This window comes from Sebastes umbrosus, chromosome 13, assembly GCF_015220745.1.
Source record: "Sebastes umbrosus isolate fSebUmb1 chromosome 13, fSebUmb1.pri, whole genome shotgun sequence".
Taxonomy (NCBI): domain Eukaryota; kingdom Metazoa; phylum Chordata; class Actinopteri; order Perciformes; family Sebastidae; genus Sebastes; species Sebastes umbrosus.
Window position 1 is genome coordinate 6,197,954 of NC_051281.1, and position 17,844 is coordinate 6,215,797.

Here is a 17,844-nt window from a genome sequence, read left to right on the forward strand (position 1 = left end):
AAAACAATTTTGTAGTATGGAAGTATTACAAGCAATAGGACAATACAAGACATTACACTGTATGTCCACGATGCATTGCAGCAATTAATAATAAGAAAAAGTGCAAGCTGTGCAGGAAACAAAGAGACCAGGCAGGTCGGCGTCAAATACCAACGCTTGGGCAGTAGCCCTCGGCGTCTTGATACCGACACACAAGGCACCCTTTAGCGTCTGTATGAGACGCACCAGGCTTTCAACTAACTCCAATGCTGCTCTCTGCTGTTTACTGAAGAGTCTATCGCCTATTTTAACGGGTTTTCCTGCGATTAAAAAACCTGCATATACAAGCTAATTTTGGTGGAAAAAAAAGTATAATAAACTAAATAAATAAATTAAGATTGGGGAACGAACGAGTCATGCTTAAAAATCAACAACACTGGCTTTCGTTTGGGAACAAACAGCGGTCTCTCGTATTTAAGTCCAATGTTTTGTTGAAGCACTCGTCCCTTCTGGCCTCCTCTCTACACAGACTGTCGTTTTATAATAACATCACCTGACTTCTTCCTTTCCTTCCTCCTGTCATAATCACTACTGTCACTCGAGGGCTCTGTCACTTGGACATGTGTCGTTTCGGGGCACTTGCTGAAGCGATCCTTAGAGGACAGTCTCCTAATCCCTCAGGTCTGTGGAAGGCATTATTTAAGATCAGTGTGCAAAACATACTTACATCTCTTTTCTCCAGGTGCTGAGTCCTAAAAAACAGCACAGCAATAAATATGTCTGTACCTGATGAAAAGCCAATTAGGGCTCAAAATCTTGTATTTTTTCTAATGTAATAAAGTAGAACTTCAACAGTGTAGCGATTCCTTTCGGAGGCAGGAGTTATTTAAGATGGGTCCAGTTCCACTCACAGACTTTGATCCACTAAGTCCATGAGAGCTCAGGGCTGTCCCACAGGGAAATCAGTATTTGAGGGCTCTCTGGTTGACTTTTTGAGCCCTTTATGCACACTCTCTTTCAGTCTGCAACTTCTGTAGGCTTTGCTCAAGAAGATTACACACAGTGTATACGGTTTGGATATCAAAACTATGATTTAATTCTGCATTGTATAAAAAGAAACACGAACAAATGTCATCAAACGTTTACATGCTGTTGAAAGTGGTTTAATGTCATTGACATTTTGTCATCCATATCACGACTCTTAACGGCCTTTCTTTATTGTTCAAGCACCGTGAGCGTTTTCTTAAGCATCCTAGAACGCCACAAAGAGCCTAACGAGCCATTACAGGCACTAATTTGTCTGAACAAAGCCTAGGAAACCTGCCTTAGGATTCAGGTGATTGAAGTGATTGAAGTGCTTCAGTGACGAATACTGAAGAAGTGGTTCTCTTTTGATCTCAAGGGCGAAAGACTTAAAACCTTCGGGGCCCACATGCACTTGAGCTGTTTGATTTCCTTATTCTTCAGAAAGCTCTGAATGTGCAGAAAGTGAGGATTTCAGACGCGCACATGTAAACACATCTGTTCACACGTTGGTCACAGGAAAATGCAAAGTAGACACAAGCTACTGCAGGTGCAAAATTCATACTGCATGCACTCAATGTAAAAGACACACACTTAAAAGTAAGAATTCTGCATGTGTGATTTTTTCAACAGAAAAAGTTCAGCTGACATCATAAAACAGTTCAAGTGCAGAGCCTGTAATACCACGCTAAACTAACAGTCTTTGTTTTGAGTAGAAAGCTCTCTTGTCGCGGTGTTCAGGTCTTTGTGTAGCACTCAGGGGGCTGCAGTTGTAGCTGTCGAGCACTCGAAGAGCGTGCTTCGTCTGTGTTGCTGTGAACACTCAGGCTTCCCATGAGACAATTAGTGTACTCCAGTCCTTGGTGAGATTGTTGTTAATTTTCTGACTTCACTACATTTCAGTTGACTCAACGTTCGACTTGTCATCTTTCACCAGGCGTTATGGTAAGGCTGTGAAATGGTATCGCTTTCTGTCACGGGTGTGAATCGGGTTAAGTATGCTTCCCCATTATAAACATTTACCATAGACTGTATATAAGAAGTGGACGTAGTCACCGTGACATCACCCATTAGTTTGGTAGTTCGGGAAGTTGGCTGTAGCCATCTTGGTTTTTCCGCTGTCGCCATGTTCTTTCTTTTTTTGCAACCAGAAGTGACACGAGAAGGTGGAGCTAAGTACAACCGAATGCTGAATAAGAAATTTTTAGGGGCTGTACACAGCTGTGCCGCTTTTATTTCTTTCCAATGCGCTCGGGAGGTTGCGTGCCTGTCGCAGCTTCCGTTACTTAGCAACCAAAACCTGTGCTCTCGCATTTGAACATGCCTGCTGCGTGTCTATGTTGACAACAATGAATTTGAGCGTGCAAAAGACGCAGCATGTGTACGGCCCATTGGGCGACCAAAATGTTAGTTAACTTTCATGAACTGAAAACACAATGTAAAAGGGTTAAAGTTGTAAGAAGAAAACACGGACAACACAGTAGAAGCGACCTGTCAATCACAAGGTAGCCACGCCCTAAAGCATCCCCTGCTTTATGGTCTATTTGACTCTAAATGGGACCATAATTTACTAAATGAACATCATGCTGATATAAAGAATACTTGAAACTAGCGATTGAGACCATAAACTCATGTTTACAATGTTTACTGAGGTAATAAATCAAGTGAGAAGTAGGCTCATTTTGTCTTAGACTTCTATACAATCTGACTTCTTTTAGCAACCAGAGGAGTCGCCCCCTGCTGGCTATTAGAAAGAATGCAAGTTTAAGTCACTTCGGCATTTGCTTCACTTTTCAGACCGGGAGGTTGCCCACTGATATTTACATATTAGATTGGTTACACAGGCACGATTAAAGCCTAAAGGCCTTTACTGAAGTGTAACATGCAGCTGAGCTCTTATGTCAATGCAGATTTGAGGTATAATCCACAGTTTTCTGGAGAATTTGCACCAAAAGCCAATAAATTTGAGCTTCAGTTAACCAAAACATAACACAGTGTTTCAGTGGGAGATGCCACATAGTGCAGGTGCAAATTGGAGCTTGAATCTTGGGTCTCTAGAGTTGCTCAGTGAGCTACCGACCCAGTTATAGCGGGAGGTCTATATTTAGCAAGTGCATGGATCATGAAGATTATCTCAGTGCTGAAAATGACTGATGTTTGACACAGAAAAGCTGCTGTTGGTATCCATTTAATCATATGGTCACACAGTCCTATGGCTTCCTGCTGCAGACGTGCCCACACTGAGTGAGACAGAGAGCGTGTCTGTGTCGAGAGCTTTGCTGCTGCTATCAGGACTTCAACACTCTCTTCCTGTAGCGAGGCCTGCCTAGCCCACAGCATCCTGCTCAGCACCCTTCAGGGGAATGTCAGTTAGAAGCATCCTGTCTGGCATTTTGCTTCCAGTTTTACACTAAAGCGCCAACGTTGAGCTACACTCCTCTGATTCAGGATGGCTGGACTGACTCCGGATCAGCCCCCGTGGACATAATTATGTCAGCGCTCCGGTTTCTGTTTACCCTTCCTCCTCTTCAGTGCTAACGCTGTAATCATCATCAGTATCCTAATTTGGCAGTGATGCTCTCTCCACATGCTTTGTGTCTTGGAACACTTCTCTTGGTGGTGAATGTGCAGACACAACAACAGCAGAATGGAGTGGTGTGTTGGACTGGGTTTAATGGTAATTAAATGGTCCACCATCAGCTTCCTGCTATCGCAGGTTCAGTCAAAGGAGTTTGGGTGAGATGTTAACATAGTATGTTCAAATTCCTAAAACAACCAATGTTTATGTTGACTTGACAAGGACGTCTTGTGGTCTTCATCTGGCTTATGTGACCACGTGAATTATGACTTATGTTCCTGGTATTGCAACCTGATCTCATGGGAAGATGTAAAAACAGCACAACATTTCCGCGGGTCATGATAATCATTTATACGCCACGTGCTTACCGTTGTGAAATGGCTTTTCGCATGTCATTTCACGCCACGTCGTTATTGTGAAACGGTCGCAGTTATGTTTAGGCAACAAAACTATTTAGTTGAATTGTTACTGAGCTTGGAAGACGTTGGTTTTCATTTTGGGCAAACATCCAATTCTATTTGTGGTTCATAATCGATGTGTTTTTTTCTACAATACAAGCGAAAGTCAAAAATATATCCAATACTTCTTAGCTATCTTTCCCTGTTAGGCTTAATCTGAATGTTATAATCAGAGATATTATTATATAATCAAGTTACACTAACACACATGTTGCGTATACACATTCAAATATGACCTGTTTCTCTTTCATTAGCTCAGTGTTGTTTCAAGTGACTGCCCTTTTTTTAAACAATGTCTTGTTGTTTTTGTTTCCACTACTTTTTCAAACATTCAGAATGAAACAGACGGGGTGCTGTAATGAACATAATGTGCTGTGGAGGTGTAAGTAACTCCTCTTTTTGGCTCCGTCTCGTTCTTTCTTAACGCCAGGAGGGTCTGAGTCACCGACATTTGTTAAAACCACAGCACTGAAGCAGCAGATTCAAACGAGGCTCATACAACTGATTGTCCTTTTCACTCGTTTATTACTGAGAATGAGTTAAAAGCTGGAGTGACACCTTGAATGAATACTTTGATATTTTGGGAAATATGTTTATTCGCTTTCTGGCGCAGAGTTAGATGCAAAGATTGATACCACTCTCATTTTCAAAAGTGTTCTTAAAAAGGGAATCAAAGGGAAAAAAGGCCACTCCTCATTTATATAAAGTTGAGGTCTCGGCTACTTTATGCAAATCACGGGCGTCTGACGCAACTCGCTGCCTCTGGAAACTCCTTAGAAATGTTTACACTAACTGTTGTCGATTCAAAACAGAGACAGATTCAGCAACTGCGTGGCTTATTTCTTGCATTAAATGTTTTCACAAACACATTTTGGTGAATTATTTTTGTGATATAAGAGAAGGAAGTTTCCAAACGAGCCGCCATGTTGTTTCTGGTTTAAAAGCTGGGAGCAGCAGCACACGAAGGGTAGCGTTCGTCCAATCAAGTTGCGAGCGCCTTGTGTCTAGTGGCAGCCCATCAAGCGTCCAATGCTGGGAAGCAAGGCGATTACTCACAAAAAATGTACCATTTACAGTGCAAACAATGGCAACAGTGCTGAGAGAGCTAACAGTGTTTACCTGAGGAGAAACCAAAAGGTGGGCACTACGCTTCCGTGACGACACCGTCGGTTGGGACGGCGTTATCAACTGTAACCGCTGTGTGAGCGCAGTGCAGAGCGGTGGCTGTGAGCTAGCCAGTGGGGCACGCTCACATGCACTAAAATGCATGTGGCGCGGCCGACCCGGTGATGTAAACAAAGCACAGAGCTCTGATAACAGCACACACAGAGGGAGAGCGACTTTATTCTCTGCTCAGGTAGACATTAGTCCTCTATATCCTTACATAGCAGATAGGTGTTTGCTGCTGTATTAATGCTTTGAATATCATATAAAGCACCTTTAAGAAGCTGAACTGCTATTCTGTGTTTAAATAGTGTGTGCTGAAAGCAGACGAACACACACGGTGGACATTTAGTCACATCTGTTCATAGTAACCGTAGGGATCTCTCTCCCTCTTCGTCTCTGTCATGGTTCCTCTCTTTGTCGTGCACTCCAGTGACGTCATCGTTGCCAGGCAACCTCATGAGCAAAACAGAATCCCTCTCTGCTCGGAGGGGAGGCCCCCTACGCTTGATTGGCACGTGCTTCTCTCTCCGTTTCCCTGTCACGCTCTCACAGTGTATACATATAGATCTCCTCTTTGTTCCCTCTGCGTTGGTGGCATCACTAAACATGTGCAGCTCATTAGTACATGTCACCGGCTGTCTACCATGTAGTCCGGGAGAGAGTAGAGCAGCCGATAAAGAGAGAGAGAGAGAGGGGAAGGATGTTGAGCGGGAAAGTAAGAACACTGCTTCATTTTTAAAGCCTGGTTGATGGTGTAAAAATGGAGGGTGGTGATGTTCTTTATTTTTGTTACTGTCAAAATATCCAATGTGAATTGATCTTATACTGAACTAGCAAGTATTGCCTCTGCAGACAAAACCTGATCTAGCTCATTCCTCTCAAAAAATACAGTATGTCCAGGGGCTAAGGTAGTGTTGAGGATACAGAGGTCATGTGCTCTGTATTTTTGTGGATATTTAGGGGAGTTAACGTACTACTTACACTTTGCACTTAAATTATAACAGGAAGCAAATGTATTATTTTTTAAGTTATTCACTTTTTCTTCTCTATTTTTGTTCTTGTTGTTTCAGCTGGCGGTATTGTTATTCTGTTCCTTTATGTGTGTACTATATGTGTTTGTGTAACCTTTTGACCTTGCGTAAGAATAATCAATAAAAAAACAAAAAACTGGTCGTTTCCAATATTTTTTCAAACTCAAATTATTTAAATTTGAGTACTTTTAGGCCATCTAAAGAAAAAAAAATATTTTAAATGGCGCTGGGCGCTCCTCCTCATTTTCTGCATTGAGGTAACAAATGAACAATTCAATAAATAAATAAAGACATATACTTTTCACCCCTGTAAGTGTCTTTCTCACACTTTTTGCCCGGCCGCATTTATTTGTTATAATAAAAGTGTAAATTGTAGTGAAACTGACTAAACACTTTTAAGCCAACAATATCAGGGACCAATTGGTTATTTTTATTATAATAAATACAGTTCTTTATGAAAATAAAAATCTTAATTTTTGTCTTAAAACCATTGTGATGTCTGATGTGTTTTGCAGTATAAAGGGCTAGGATTAGGGTTTTGGGCGGTTGAACCTTTAGTCACGTAATCTCGTTGCAGTAGTAGATGGAAACGTGTTAAGTTTGCATTTTCTTTCGCTGATTTTTGGAAAATTCGGTAGAAATTTGCACTACATTTGGATGGAAACCTGACTAATGTCAGTTAAACTGTTATGGAACTGTACCAGTAGGTTACTATAGCAACCGAGAGTTGAACTGAAACTAACTTCCTGTAGCAGGACGGCCACAGGCAGAGTAGGGAAGTCAGACGGTGCTGACAGACCGCTGACAACACTGTTGGTTCTGACCTTTTAATGTTGATTTCTTCACAGTAAGAAACATAATAAAATAGTAGTTTAAAAGGCAGATATTATAGAGACTGTATTCTACAGAGATTTGTTTGGTGATGCCAGTCCATCCCAGTTGAAGAGTGTGTGTCTATACAACCTTTTTCTATATTCTATGTGTCTTCTATGCAAACTGTTGTCATTGAGTGTGACCACAGTCAAATTCTCATGAGACAAACCACTGAGGGAGTGATGGGCATTTAAAAATAGACAGACTCAAAATGATCTCGTCAATGTGTAGTTCATATTAGGTGAAGTTTGTTATTGTTTTAAGTAGTTATTCATTTTCATAAACAATACCGCTTTATTTGGATATGCATACACATATTTGAATATTGGAAGCAACTTTATCATCAGCATTATAAGTTCTCCTTAATATATCACCTAAAAAAAATCATATAATAAAGCATATTTCTTTATCTACTGCAGAAAGACCCAAACATTATGAGTATTTCTAAAAGTGTATTCTCCATAACTAAATAAATCCAAACACACTCCATCCGACTCGTATGTAGAGCAGTGGCTAGAATCACAGATGTGATGTCTTCATGCTAATCTGAACTTTTTGTTTTTTTCTTTCGGTGGAGAACCGTTTCTAAAAATAAGCGTTTTTATTCCCTTGGTGAATTTGAGTTAGTCACCCGTGCTTTTATCTTTTCTCTCTGGGAACTGTGTGTACTCTGGCATCAGTCAGAGGTGACTTTAAGCCAGCAGTGCCGTGGCTCAATAAGAAATAGAAAATAAAAATAGAAATAAGGCAAAAAAAATAGGCAGGTTTGAATAAACGAGAGGGAGGGTGCCCTCTGTGCTGTTTAAAAATCACTGACTTTGATCAGTCTATCAGCTGTAGAAATTAAATGCATTTTGACATCAAGAATGAATTACTATATAAATATTGTGCACTAGATTGAAAACTATAAATCCAGTCCAGTGATTGCATGACAGTCCAAACAGCCTTTCCCTCAGCTCGCTGTTTTCCTGCTCCTCACTGCTCACATGCTCCATCACTTTCTGCACTAAATCTCTTTTTGTTCATATTTTGCTGTCACCCTCGCTGCCTCTTTCCCTCCTCCCTCTTCCTCTACAACCATCCTCTCCTCCTCCTCCTCCTCCTCCTCCATCTTTAGAATGACTTTGAGACGTTACAGATTTTTCTGTTATGACTGTAAAGCTTTTCATGCATTTTATATACTATATACAGTCCAAAGAATGTTGATGATCACCGTAATTTACGTTTTGCTTTCTTCTGCTTCTCTCTCTCTCTCTCTCTCTGCAGATCAGAGGTGTTTTTTTGTTGCAGACCTGCTGAGAAACTGTGTGCTATCTCTTGAGGAGTAGTTAGTGACAGACAATCACCAGACGTCCTTTTTTGTTTTTGAGTTTTGCCATTCAAAGTGACAAATTCAATATCCGGAGCACCTCAGCAATATTCAGGACGTGACAGCAACGACCCTCGGCTTCAGCCAAACACTTGAAAAAATCCTGCTCAACTGAACATCATCATCTTTTCCGCCTCCTCCGCGACTCACGTGACCTCAGTCATTTCAGCTTCCCACCTCCTGTGTGCTCGCAAAGGTGCTTGTTGTGAAGAGGCAGAGATGACACCCCAAAACCTCTTCGCCTCAGTCTTGTTACACAACTTGACCCAAGGATAGCCATCAATTCCCCCCCCCCCCCCCCCCCAAAGCGGCACTCGTGGACCGAAACACTCCTAGACACAGAGCCCCGCCCCTGGCTTCAGGCAGTATGGGAGACGGGAGCTGGGTATGTCTGAGCCCAGCTGAGTTCAGCCAGCTGCAACAGTACAGCGAGTGTAAGTACCCATGTGTCTCAATCTGGGGGTTTCCGTTTTGGTTTTGTACTTTTGTGTGTCTGGATGGTGAGTTTCTGGGTGTGTGTGCATGCATATACAGTATTTGTGTGTGTGTGTGTGTGTGTGTGTGTGTGTGTGTGTGTGTGCAGCTGATGCTGCTCAAAAGCTGTGTTTGCAAAACCAAATAATGTGGTATTCATGCTATAGCCTGCCAAAAGGCTTTATGCAACTCAAATTCAAAAGAGGGCATCAATAGACTTTAAGTAGGTTTTCTAGTCCCAAAAGGAACAAATGTCCCTATGATAAGATATGTGCAGCACTACTGAATAAATACATTAATAATACTTTTATTTAAATTTAAATGTAGTTGTAAAAAAATCATGTTTTTTTCCTTTACCTCCAAGTCAATTCAGTAAATTAACATTTTCTTTTCTTTTCTTTCCCATTTTTCTTTTACTGACTATTTTCACTTCCGATTGTCTTGGTCCAAACGTGTTATATCATCTATTTATTTCACGTTATTACCTCATCATTTCCCATTTTCTATTTGGCTTATATTATAATGAGCATATTATGAAAGCAAAGGAGAGCAAACATTGGAGCATTATTTTTTCAGAATGACACTTATTAGCCTGCTGGATGAGCCTCGTGGTTACCTCTTCCCTTTCTAATAACCACATTTGTTAGTCAAAAGAGCATCTGTCCTCTCGTTCCTGGTGAAGAATAGAGTATTACTCTCTCACGCAAGCTATTCGGTTGAGGTATTACACAATCGTGCCTAAATCATTGTTTTATAAACTTGTATGAGGTAAAACCACAACAGGTCACGCTGTCATTAGCTGGAGAGAAGAGATAGTGTAAGTGATTACCAAATGGTTAATGTTAACTTAATCTACTTAAATCTATATCTGTGTGTGTGTCGGCACACTCATGCAAATGAGAACACAATTTACCTTGAAAACTCCTTTGTGATTTGCTGAAAATAGAAAAAGTGACGTAGTGGTGGGACGGGAAGTTTAGTGTTTACCTGCAGTGGATGAATGTCTGTGGAGGAGAAGATCTTTGTTGTAGTTTCTAAGATTCCTCTTCTGTTCGTCCCTCTTCTCCAAGATTACATATACAAGCTAGAAGGGCACTCGAGTGCAGACCTCCGCCAAGGCCGCTCTGCTCCAAAATGTAATGGATTTCTCCTTGGATCATGCTACACCTCTCCACCAAGTGTCAATAAAATCAGGCCAGTAGTTTTTACTTAGTTCTGCGACAAACGCACAAACAGACCAAACCGAAAACCTCCTTCCGAGGTGATAAAAACAAAGTGCTGTTCGGCACAAAGTCACATAAACTGTTGGAAAATGTCGTATGCTGCGTTTTTACACCACGTTTTCAAACAAGCAGACTGCTCGCTCGAGCGTTGACGTGCTCACAGCGACGAGTGATGTTGCGCGATTTGATGGCTTCCAGTTGGTCTTCTCCCTACGACCCCGCACAGGGCTAATCTAGTCCTAATCCTCACCTCGGTGATGTTGCTGTCGCTGTGGTCAATCAGGCTTTTTGGTTTATGAGTCAGTTTGCAGCAGAGACTATAATCGAAACATGATAGATGTGCACACTGGGAAGGCCCCTGCAGGCTGGGAAGGTCTCATTTTTACTTATGGTGAGGAGTGGAAAGAGAGGAAGGCTCGTGTATTACCAGCCAATCAATCAAGGACTTAATGGAAGACACTGGCTGTGTTTCTCTCCAGAGATAGAAGTATGTGAGGGAGCAAGACCATCGAGCTAAAGGGCCACTGTCATTAATAATCAAATGGAACTAAAACAATTAGTTCATCAATCGATAACAACCATTTTGGTTGATTAATCATTTGGTTCTTTCTTCTCAAATGTCAGGACATGATGGTTTTCTTTGTGTTATATGAGTGTAAACTTCATATCTTTGTGTTTTGGACTGTTGGTCGGACAAAACTAACAATACAGGGAAATTGTGATGAACGTTTTTCACTTTTCTCCAACATTTTAAAGACAAAACAATTGATCGACAAAACAATCAGCAGACTAATGAGTAATGAAAATGATCATTAGTTGAAGCTCTAGTATAATCAGTTAAAGCTGGAACAGTTTGTTGATTAATTGATTAGTTGATCAACAGTAATGAATCAACATTAATTTAGATAATTGCTTAATCATTTAAGTTATTTATCAAGCAGAGACAACAAACAGTCTCTGGTTCAAGCAATTCAACTATCAGGATTTGCTGCTTTTCTTTGTTTTATAAAACTGTGAACTGAATATCTTTTGGAGTATCTGTCCGCAAAACAATGACCGAAGATGTCAACTTGGAATTTTTCACTATTTTCTGGCATTTTACAAACTAAATGATTGATCAAAGAAATTATCAAAAGATTTATTGATACTGAAAATTATGTTTTAGCCTTTTAATCAACTAAAAAACACAAGTTCTTACACTGGCTGAAGCTGTGATTTAAATGGCTGCAAACTATTTGTTAGTTGCTTTTTGTAAAACAGCTCTGTTACAATTATTTCCAATATGGAATGATCTGTGGATTATTTTTTTGTTCAATCGGTGTAATCATTCAGGCTGTTCTCATACACTGTTCCTATACCTACGAAAAGTAATGCAATATAACTTATAATTAACGTATATAACCCATATAATCAATTTGTATGTAATCCACATAATCGTGAGCCAGGAAAGGTGACGTAGTATAAAGAGCGAAAAAGTCTGCGTAGGGAGGAGGTCTGGGTGCATGGGTGGGTCTAAAAATATAAAACTTCCACCCAGGAGGAAACCCCCTTATTGTCAATCTACCTAGGAAAGCCGTCCATCCTTTGAATGCTCTAGGTCTCTAGTTTGTGGCTGTAAAGTTTCATGAGGCTGTGATTATCCTAGAGGTCACCACAGGTCATTTTTGTACAGTGAGGTCAAATTTCAAAAAATGGTCTCAATACAATAAAATGGCTACTATGGGGACCAACAGGAGTCCGAGCTTTACAGTGATACCCAATTTATGTAATTCCAAGACTGTTTAGGGACCCCAGTAGTATGCAGAAATACTCAAACACAATATTTTAGAAGAGGGAAAAATAATACATTTATACTGCATTAAAAAAACGGCATTTTTGCCCCAAATTGCATGTGATTATCATAAAGTGGGCATGTCTGTAATGGGGAGACTCGTGGGTACCCATAGAACCCATTTTCATTCACATAACTTGAGGTCAGAGGTCAAGGGACCCCTTTGAAAATGGCAATGCCAGTTTTTTTTTGCCAAAATTATGCGTAACTTTAGAGCGTGATTTAACCTCCTTCCCAAAAAGATAGCATGACATGGTTGGTACCAATGGGTTCCTTAGGTTTTTCTAGTTTTGTATGATATCTGTACCTTCACTAGCTCTAAATCTGAACCTGCTACAGCCTCTGAAAGATAGTACATTTTGTCGGGTCTTAAGGGGTTAATCAACTGTCCAAAAGCCAAATATATTCAATTTATAATGATATAAAACAAAAAAGCAACAAATCCACACTTTTGAGAAGCTGGAACCATGCAGGGAATGACTGCACATTTTAATTTATTATTAATTAATTTAAGCACTGATCATTTCAGCTTTCCTGTAAAGAACTATTATGTTTTTTGTCTGTAACGCTGGTGACTTGAGTTCATCTGATGGTGATTCATCCTCCTCATGCTTGCGGATCACTTAACCACATTGTGCATACGGCTAATGCAGCCGAGTCAGCGGATGTCCACTCATCACATGTATCTCATCTTACCTGAGATATTGTCCTCTGTCTCTCCTTCTGTCATTGTGGACATCTAATGCAGGACTGAAATAGGAAAGCATTACAGGCTGCAAAGCTGCTAAGCACTAAAAATAATGAAGTGAACTGTCGTCTGTAGTTGATTATGAGGGCTAACATGATTGGTGGAATCAGGTCTTGAGCTTGTGCATGAATAAGTGTGTGTGGAGATCCGTCCACGTGCACTTTTGACCCCAGTAATTGTTTGACAGATGATCGTAGGAGGAGGTCATTACGGTTACTGTTCTGGACCGGGGCTCTGTGACGCGGGTGTTTGTGTATACATAGATATGAGATTAACATCTAAAAGTGAGAAAGACACCATGTCCCCTTTTACTTTTCACTAACAGAGTGACTCACAGGCTCAGCTCCACTGATGCAGCACTTCCTGGTACAGATGAGTATTTATCAGGACATTGGTTAATGACATGCAGCATGTTTATTCAGTTTTCAGAAAGCGTTTCATCCAAAGGAACATTTCGACCAAGAAACATGCTCATAAATACAGCTTGTGCTTGGTGTGTGTACTATGGAGGACGGAACCTGCCAAAAAAAATGAATAAATAAATAAGTGACTTGATAAATAAATAAGTATGCCATTAAAAGTAGCAAAAATAATATTAAAAATAAATGTAGTCATTAATGAATTGATAAAATGTGACATAAATTGTTTTTTTTATTTATTAACCTTTGTATTAATTCCCTTATTTATTTAGTCTTCTGTTTAATTTCCACTTTTATTTATTTGTATATTTATTTTATGAATTTTTAAATTTAGATATTTATTTTTGCATTTAATACATATATTTTTTTTTCATTTTTAAATGTATGTTTTTATTTTATATTTATTTTTAAATGTATGTATTTAACTATGTGTTTAAGTATTTATTTATTTATGCATGATTTTCCCTTAGCATTTCACCTCCTATTTCCCCCCCCCAACTTATTTATCTCTGTATTCTTTTCTTTATTCATTTATTCATACATTTGTTTTTACATTTCTGCTTCATTATGCAAATGAGGGGGAGTTGCTTTAATTTTGTGTCATGCTTCAGTCTTAGCAATCAAACTCAGAAAGAGCAAATAAATAAAAGAATTAATACAAAAACAAATGAATAAAAAAAGCAAATTAAAACAATTAATTAATTTATCAATTAATTAATGACTACATTTATTTTTAATATTATTTTTTGCTATTTTTAATGGCTTATTTATTTATTTATTTATCGAGTCATTTATTTATTAATTTATTTTTGCATTTTGGCAGGTTCCATCCTCCATAGTGTACAGCACTATGGAGCTCCTTTGCTTAAAAATGCTCTGCTGTGTAGTCACAAGGTTTTCAGGTATCAAAACAAAAACATTGCAGTAAATGTGATGATACGATTCTGTTCTTTTCCTCCTCAGACTCCACCAAGAAGCTGAAGGATGTGCTGGAGGAGTTCCACGGTGAAGGAATTCTGTCCAAATACAACCCAGAGCAGGTGAGACACTCCTCCATCATCCTTCATCCACCTTTATCTTCTCTGTCACTTGATATTCTGTCTCTACCACACACATGGTGGTGTGACGTTATCGAATGCTTGTTAGGTGACTCTGATTCAGTGTAAAATCAATCATCAGGAACGCTGAGTCATTCTCCCCCATTTTTAGATAACGGCTGAGGTGGAGACACCCTCAGAATCAACATTGGCGCCTGACGTCAGCAGATCAGCTCCCAGCTGTACTGTTAGACTCCGTCGTCTTTTTTCAGTTTTCACTCTCATCTCTTTCCTTGTTCTATGTCTCGAACACATTAAACCCACCTTTCACTTTCTGAGTGCTTGTGAACAAAATCATTAATTGCCCGATTTGATCCTGTGGGAAACATTTAAAGGATGTGTTCTGAGCAGATTTACAGAAGTCATTTCAACTAAAGACATTTTTGTCAGCCAGCTAGCCAGGAACAGTTTGACTTTTCCATTAGGGATGCACCGATACCAGAGTACTTACATTTGAGTACTCGTCGATACGAGTACCGATACGAGTACTTCTCTGTGCCAAAAGTCCTTCGTTAACAGCCAGCTGGAGGGTGTGAGCGACACACGGCAAGCTGGGGAGCCCCGCATACGAGGCGGTGCGCCGCGACCGGCTCTAGGTCGGCTTGGAAAGGCTCAGGGCGAAGGTGCTTCCCGGGCCGTGGCCAAAGTGTCACCGGGGCGGACTGTCATTAGTGCGTCCCAACCGCATCGTGCCCCCAGGGCGGGGCTCGGCCCACGTAAAATGCGCCAGGGGTCTGCGGCAATGTCTGCAACCCACTCGACCCGTCATGAAACACGGACCAAGGAGTATATCACACTCGTGAGTCAGAGGGTGCAAGCAAAACCCTGTGGCGCAATGAAAGTGAGGGCCTGCGCGTGCCTGCTGAGGTGGGATCCCGGCCCCGCGGGTCGGGCGCACCACCGGCCCGTCTCGCCCGCACCGTCGGGGAGGTGGAGCGTGAGAAGATGGTGATGAGAGGTAAACGTCACGCTGCCGTAAAGTGGCATCGGTGCCGTTATATCGGAGCCGTTTTGCGAGTACGATTACATGAGCACAGTACCTGATACTGGTATCGGTATTGGTGCATCCCTATTTACCATGCATTAGAGGTCAGGCAAAAACATAGTGTTTTGACAATGTATATACATTTACATAGGCTAATTTCATTTGTCAGATTGATGACTGTGTTTAGCCCAAACATGTCTGCTTTCACATCTGATTCCTCCCCCGCAGTATTGGCGCTGTGCTTTAACATCCATATGATTTTTATGATAATGACTGTTACCATACCTCATGATTAATTTCTTACTCCTCCTGGCATCTCTTGTCTCTTTTTATGTGTACGTATTATATTATTATCCCTTTCCCTCAGACCTCTCTCCCTCTTCATTATCACCTCCGCTCTGCTGTAAGCTTCTCCTCGGTGCTTGTGATGACATGACTAACAGCCCGGCTGGACTTTGGGCGCCATATGAACCAGACTTAATTGTTCATGTAGTCTTTTTCTGAGACTGTCGCCCGGCGCCACGATGACCACTGTGGCCCTCTGCCATCGATCAATATGTGTGTGTGTGTATGTGCATGCACCTCTAATGACTCATCAGTCCTTTGTGCCAGCTGTAGAGGAATCTACTCAGCCAGCTGGTGACAAAAGAAAACCTCTCGTTGTGCTTTCATTGAGCTTATTTTAGCCAAAGTGTGGTTCTACTTTTACTGAAGGAGTTTAAGTGGAGACACTACAGATGAATAGGGTAAAAAAAAAAATGAACTAATAGATATCGCCATGAAACTTCCCCAGTTGATTACTGACGTTAAGACAGTTATTTTTTGTATTACAAGTTTTCTGAAATGTTATGTTTAAATAGGCATTATCTAAAGGACACTTCGACATGCAGACAGTAGGATCCGGGGATCAAACGGCCGACAAAGAATGTATATTGCCAAGAAGTGAAAGTCAATTATTCGTTCCATTGCAACATCAGTGCCATTTCGGATTGAAAACGACTACCGGATGCCAGTAAAACATCTGCCTACCAAAGTGCTGTATAAAAGTAAAACAAAATTATTTCTATTCTACTGCCATATTGAACTGAAATGGCCTGTGTTGAACAATAAAAATATTATGAATATAATAAGCGTTTTCAGTTATAAATGGCGGCAGCGGCTGTTGTCAAAAGAGTTTCATCTCATTGCCTCTATACTCTTTGCCGCCAATCTTGCGGTTAAAGGCCGACGACTCTACCTCTGCTACAGCCGCCCCAAAACTAAGTAGTTTTGTTACCTAAACCTAACCAAAGAAATATTTTCCTAAACCTAACTGAGTCGTTTTATTGCCTAAACCTAAGGAAGTTGTTTCCTGTGAAGACGGAAGTTTATTTTGAAAAGACTGTATGCATGTAACGAGCGGAAAAATCACAAAAAAACGTTTTCGTAAGATATCATACGAACTGTATTATCAGGAAACGTTGAAAGATGACCACACCATTCAAATAAGACAAAAAAATAATATTAAACAAAGAGAAACTTAAAAGCAAGCACAGAAATGCGAGGTGCATCTCTAGTAAGTGTTTTTTTTACTGCGACCTGTCCAAGGTGTAAAAAAAGGGAATTTATCCGTGTTTATTTCGAATTTTACAAATAACTGAAAATCTGATTAAAAAGAATCAATAATACAAAAATCTAGTAAAAATCTAATTATAAAGATGCTCTTCGCAGCACGAGCAGTTTTTTGTTATTACATTTACAGACCCTCTCTTTATTTTTCTCCTCATTTTCTACTTTATGAGGCCTTTTTTACCTGCCTGTTCTCGTTGTTTACTATAAACGATGGTGAACAGCGTCATCTTACAGCAGGAAACAACTTTCCAATCAGTGGAACATAAAATTACTGTGGAAATCTGTTTCCTTTTAAAAACCCTTGGCATTTCTCTAAAACGATCAGCCATAAGCTACATTTAGCACGGCAAGTATCCCAGGTTTTTTATCCCCCTTTGTTCACGTCTCTCCTCTCAAGCAAGGTGGATGCAGCTTATCACAAATGACATTTTCATTAATTTTGTCTGATAACATTGTACTGTCGATGGAAACATCTACTCCGCCAATCTGGGATCCAGACAGGACAGTAGTCCTACCTTTTTAATGCCAAAAGAAAGTCAATCAAATCATTCCGACTGCGCTGCCAAAATGAAAAAGATTAAATGAAGCATGTAAATGTGTCGTAGCTGCCCTTGGGAGATATTTACAGACTGGCAGCCGTGACTGTGAGCCCGCTCACAGGGAAAATAATCGTGGGTTTGGACTCTGGGGTAAACGTGTTTTCCACATTTTCACAAATACATCTGGGTGCACTTAAATTCAAGGCAATCTATCAACGTTTTATGATGTCATATATAGTATATCTTTATGTGAAATGTTGTTTTCTGTGGCCTGTGAGCATATTTGTCTGAACCTGCCCTGCTGCTCGATGCACAGTGAATTAAAGCCTCGTGGTTTGTTTGGCCAAATAAGGAGAAGAGAGCGATATGAATGATCTCTCGGGGGTTAGGCCAGCACTGAGCTGAGGGAGGATCCTCATCACGGTGTGTTCCTCTGTGA

General features: G+C 40.4%; 1 protein-coding gene across 3 annotated transcripts in view; it reads left to right on the forward strand.

Moving 5' to 3' along the window:
• The window catches only part of LOC119499981 (diacylglycerol kinase beta), a 132,386-nt gene that overhangs the window by 37,761 nt on the left and 76,781 nt on the right, over nt 1-17,844 (forward strand). For all 3 annotated transcript variants that reach the window (XM_037789302.1, XM_037789300.1, XM_037789299.1), the window contains 2 exons: nt 8,376-8,912; nt 14,137-14,213. In XM_037789302.1, coding sequence (XP_037645230.1) covers nt 8,846-8,912; nt 14,137-14,213 — 144 coding nt within the window. In that variant the 5' untranslated portion in view covers nt 8,376-8,845. The remainder of the gene's footprint in view (nt 1-8,375; nt 8,913-14,136; nt 14,214-17,844) is intronic.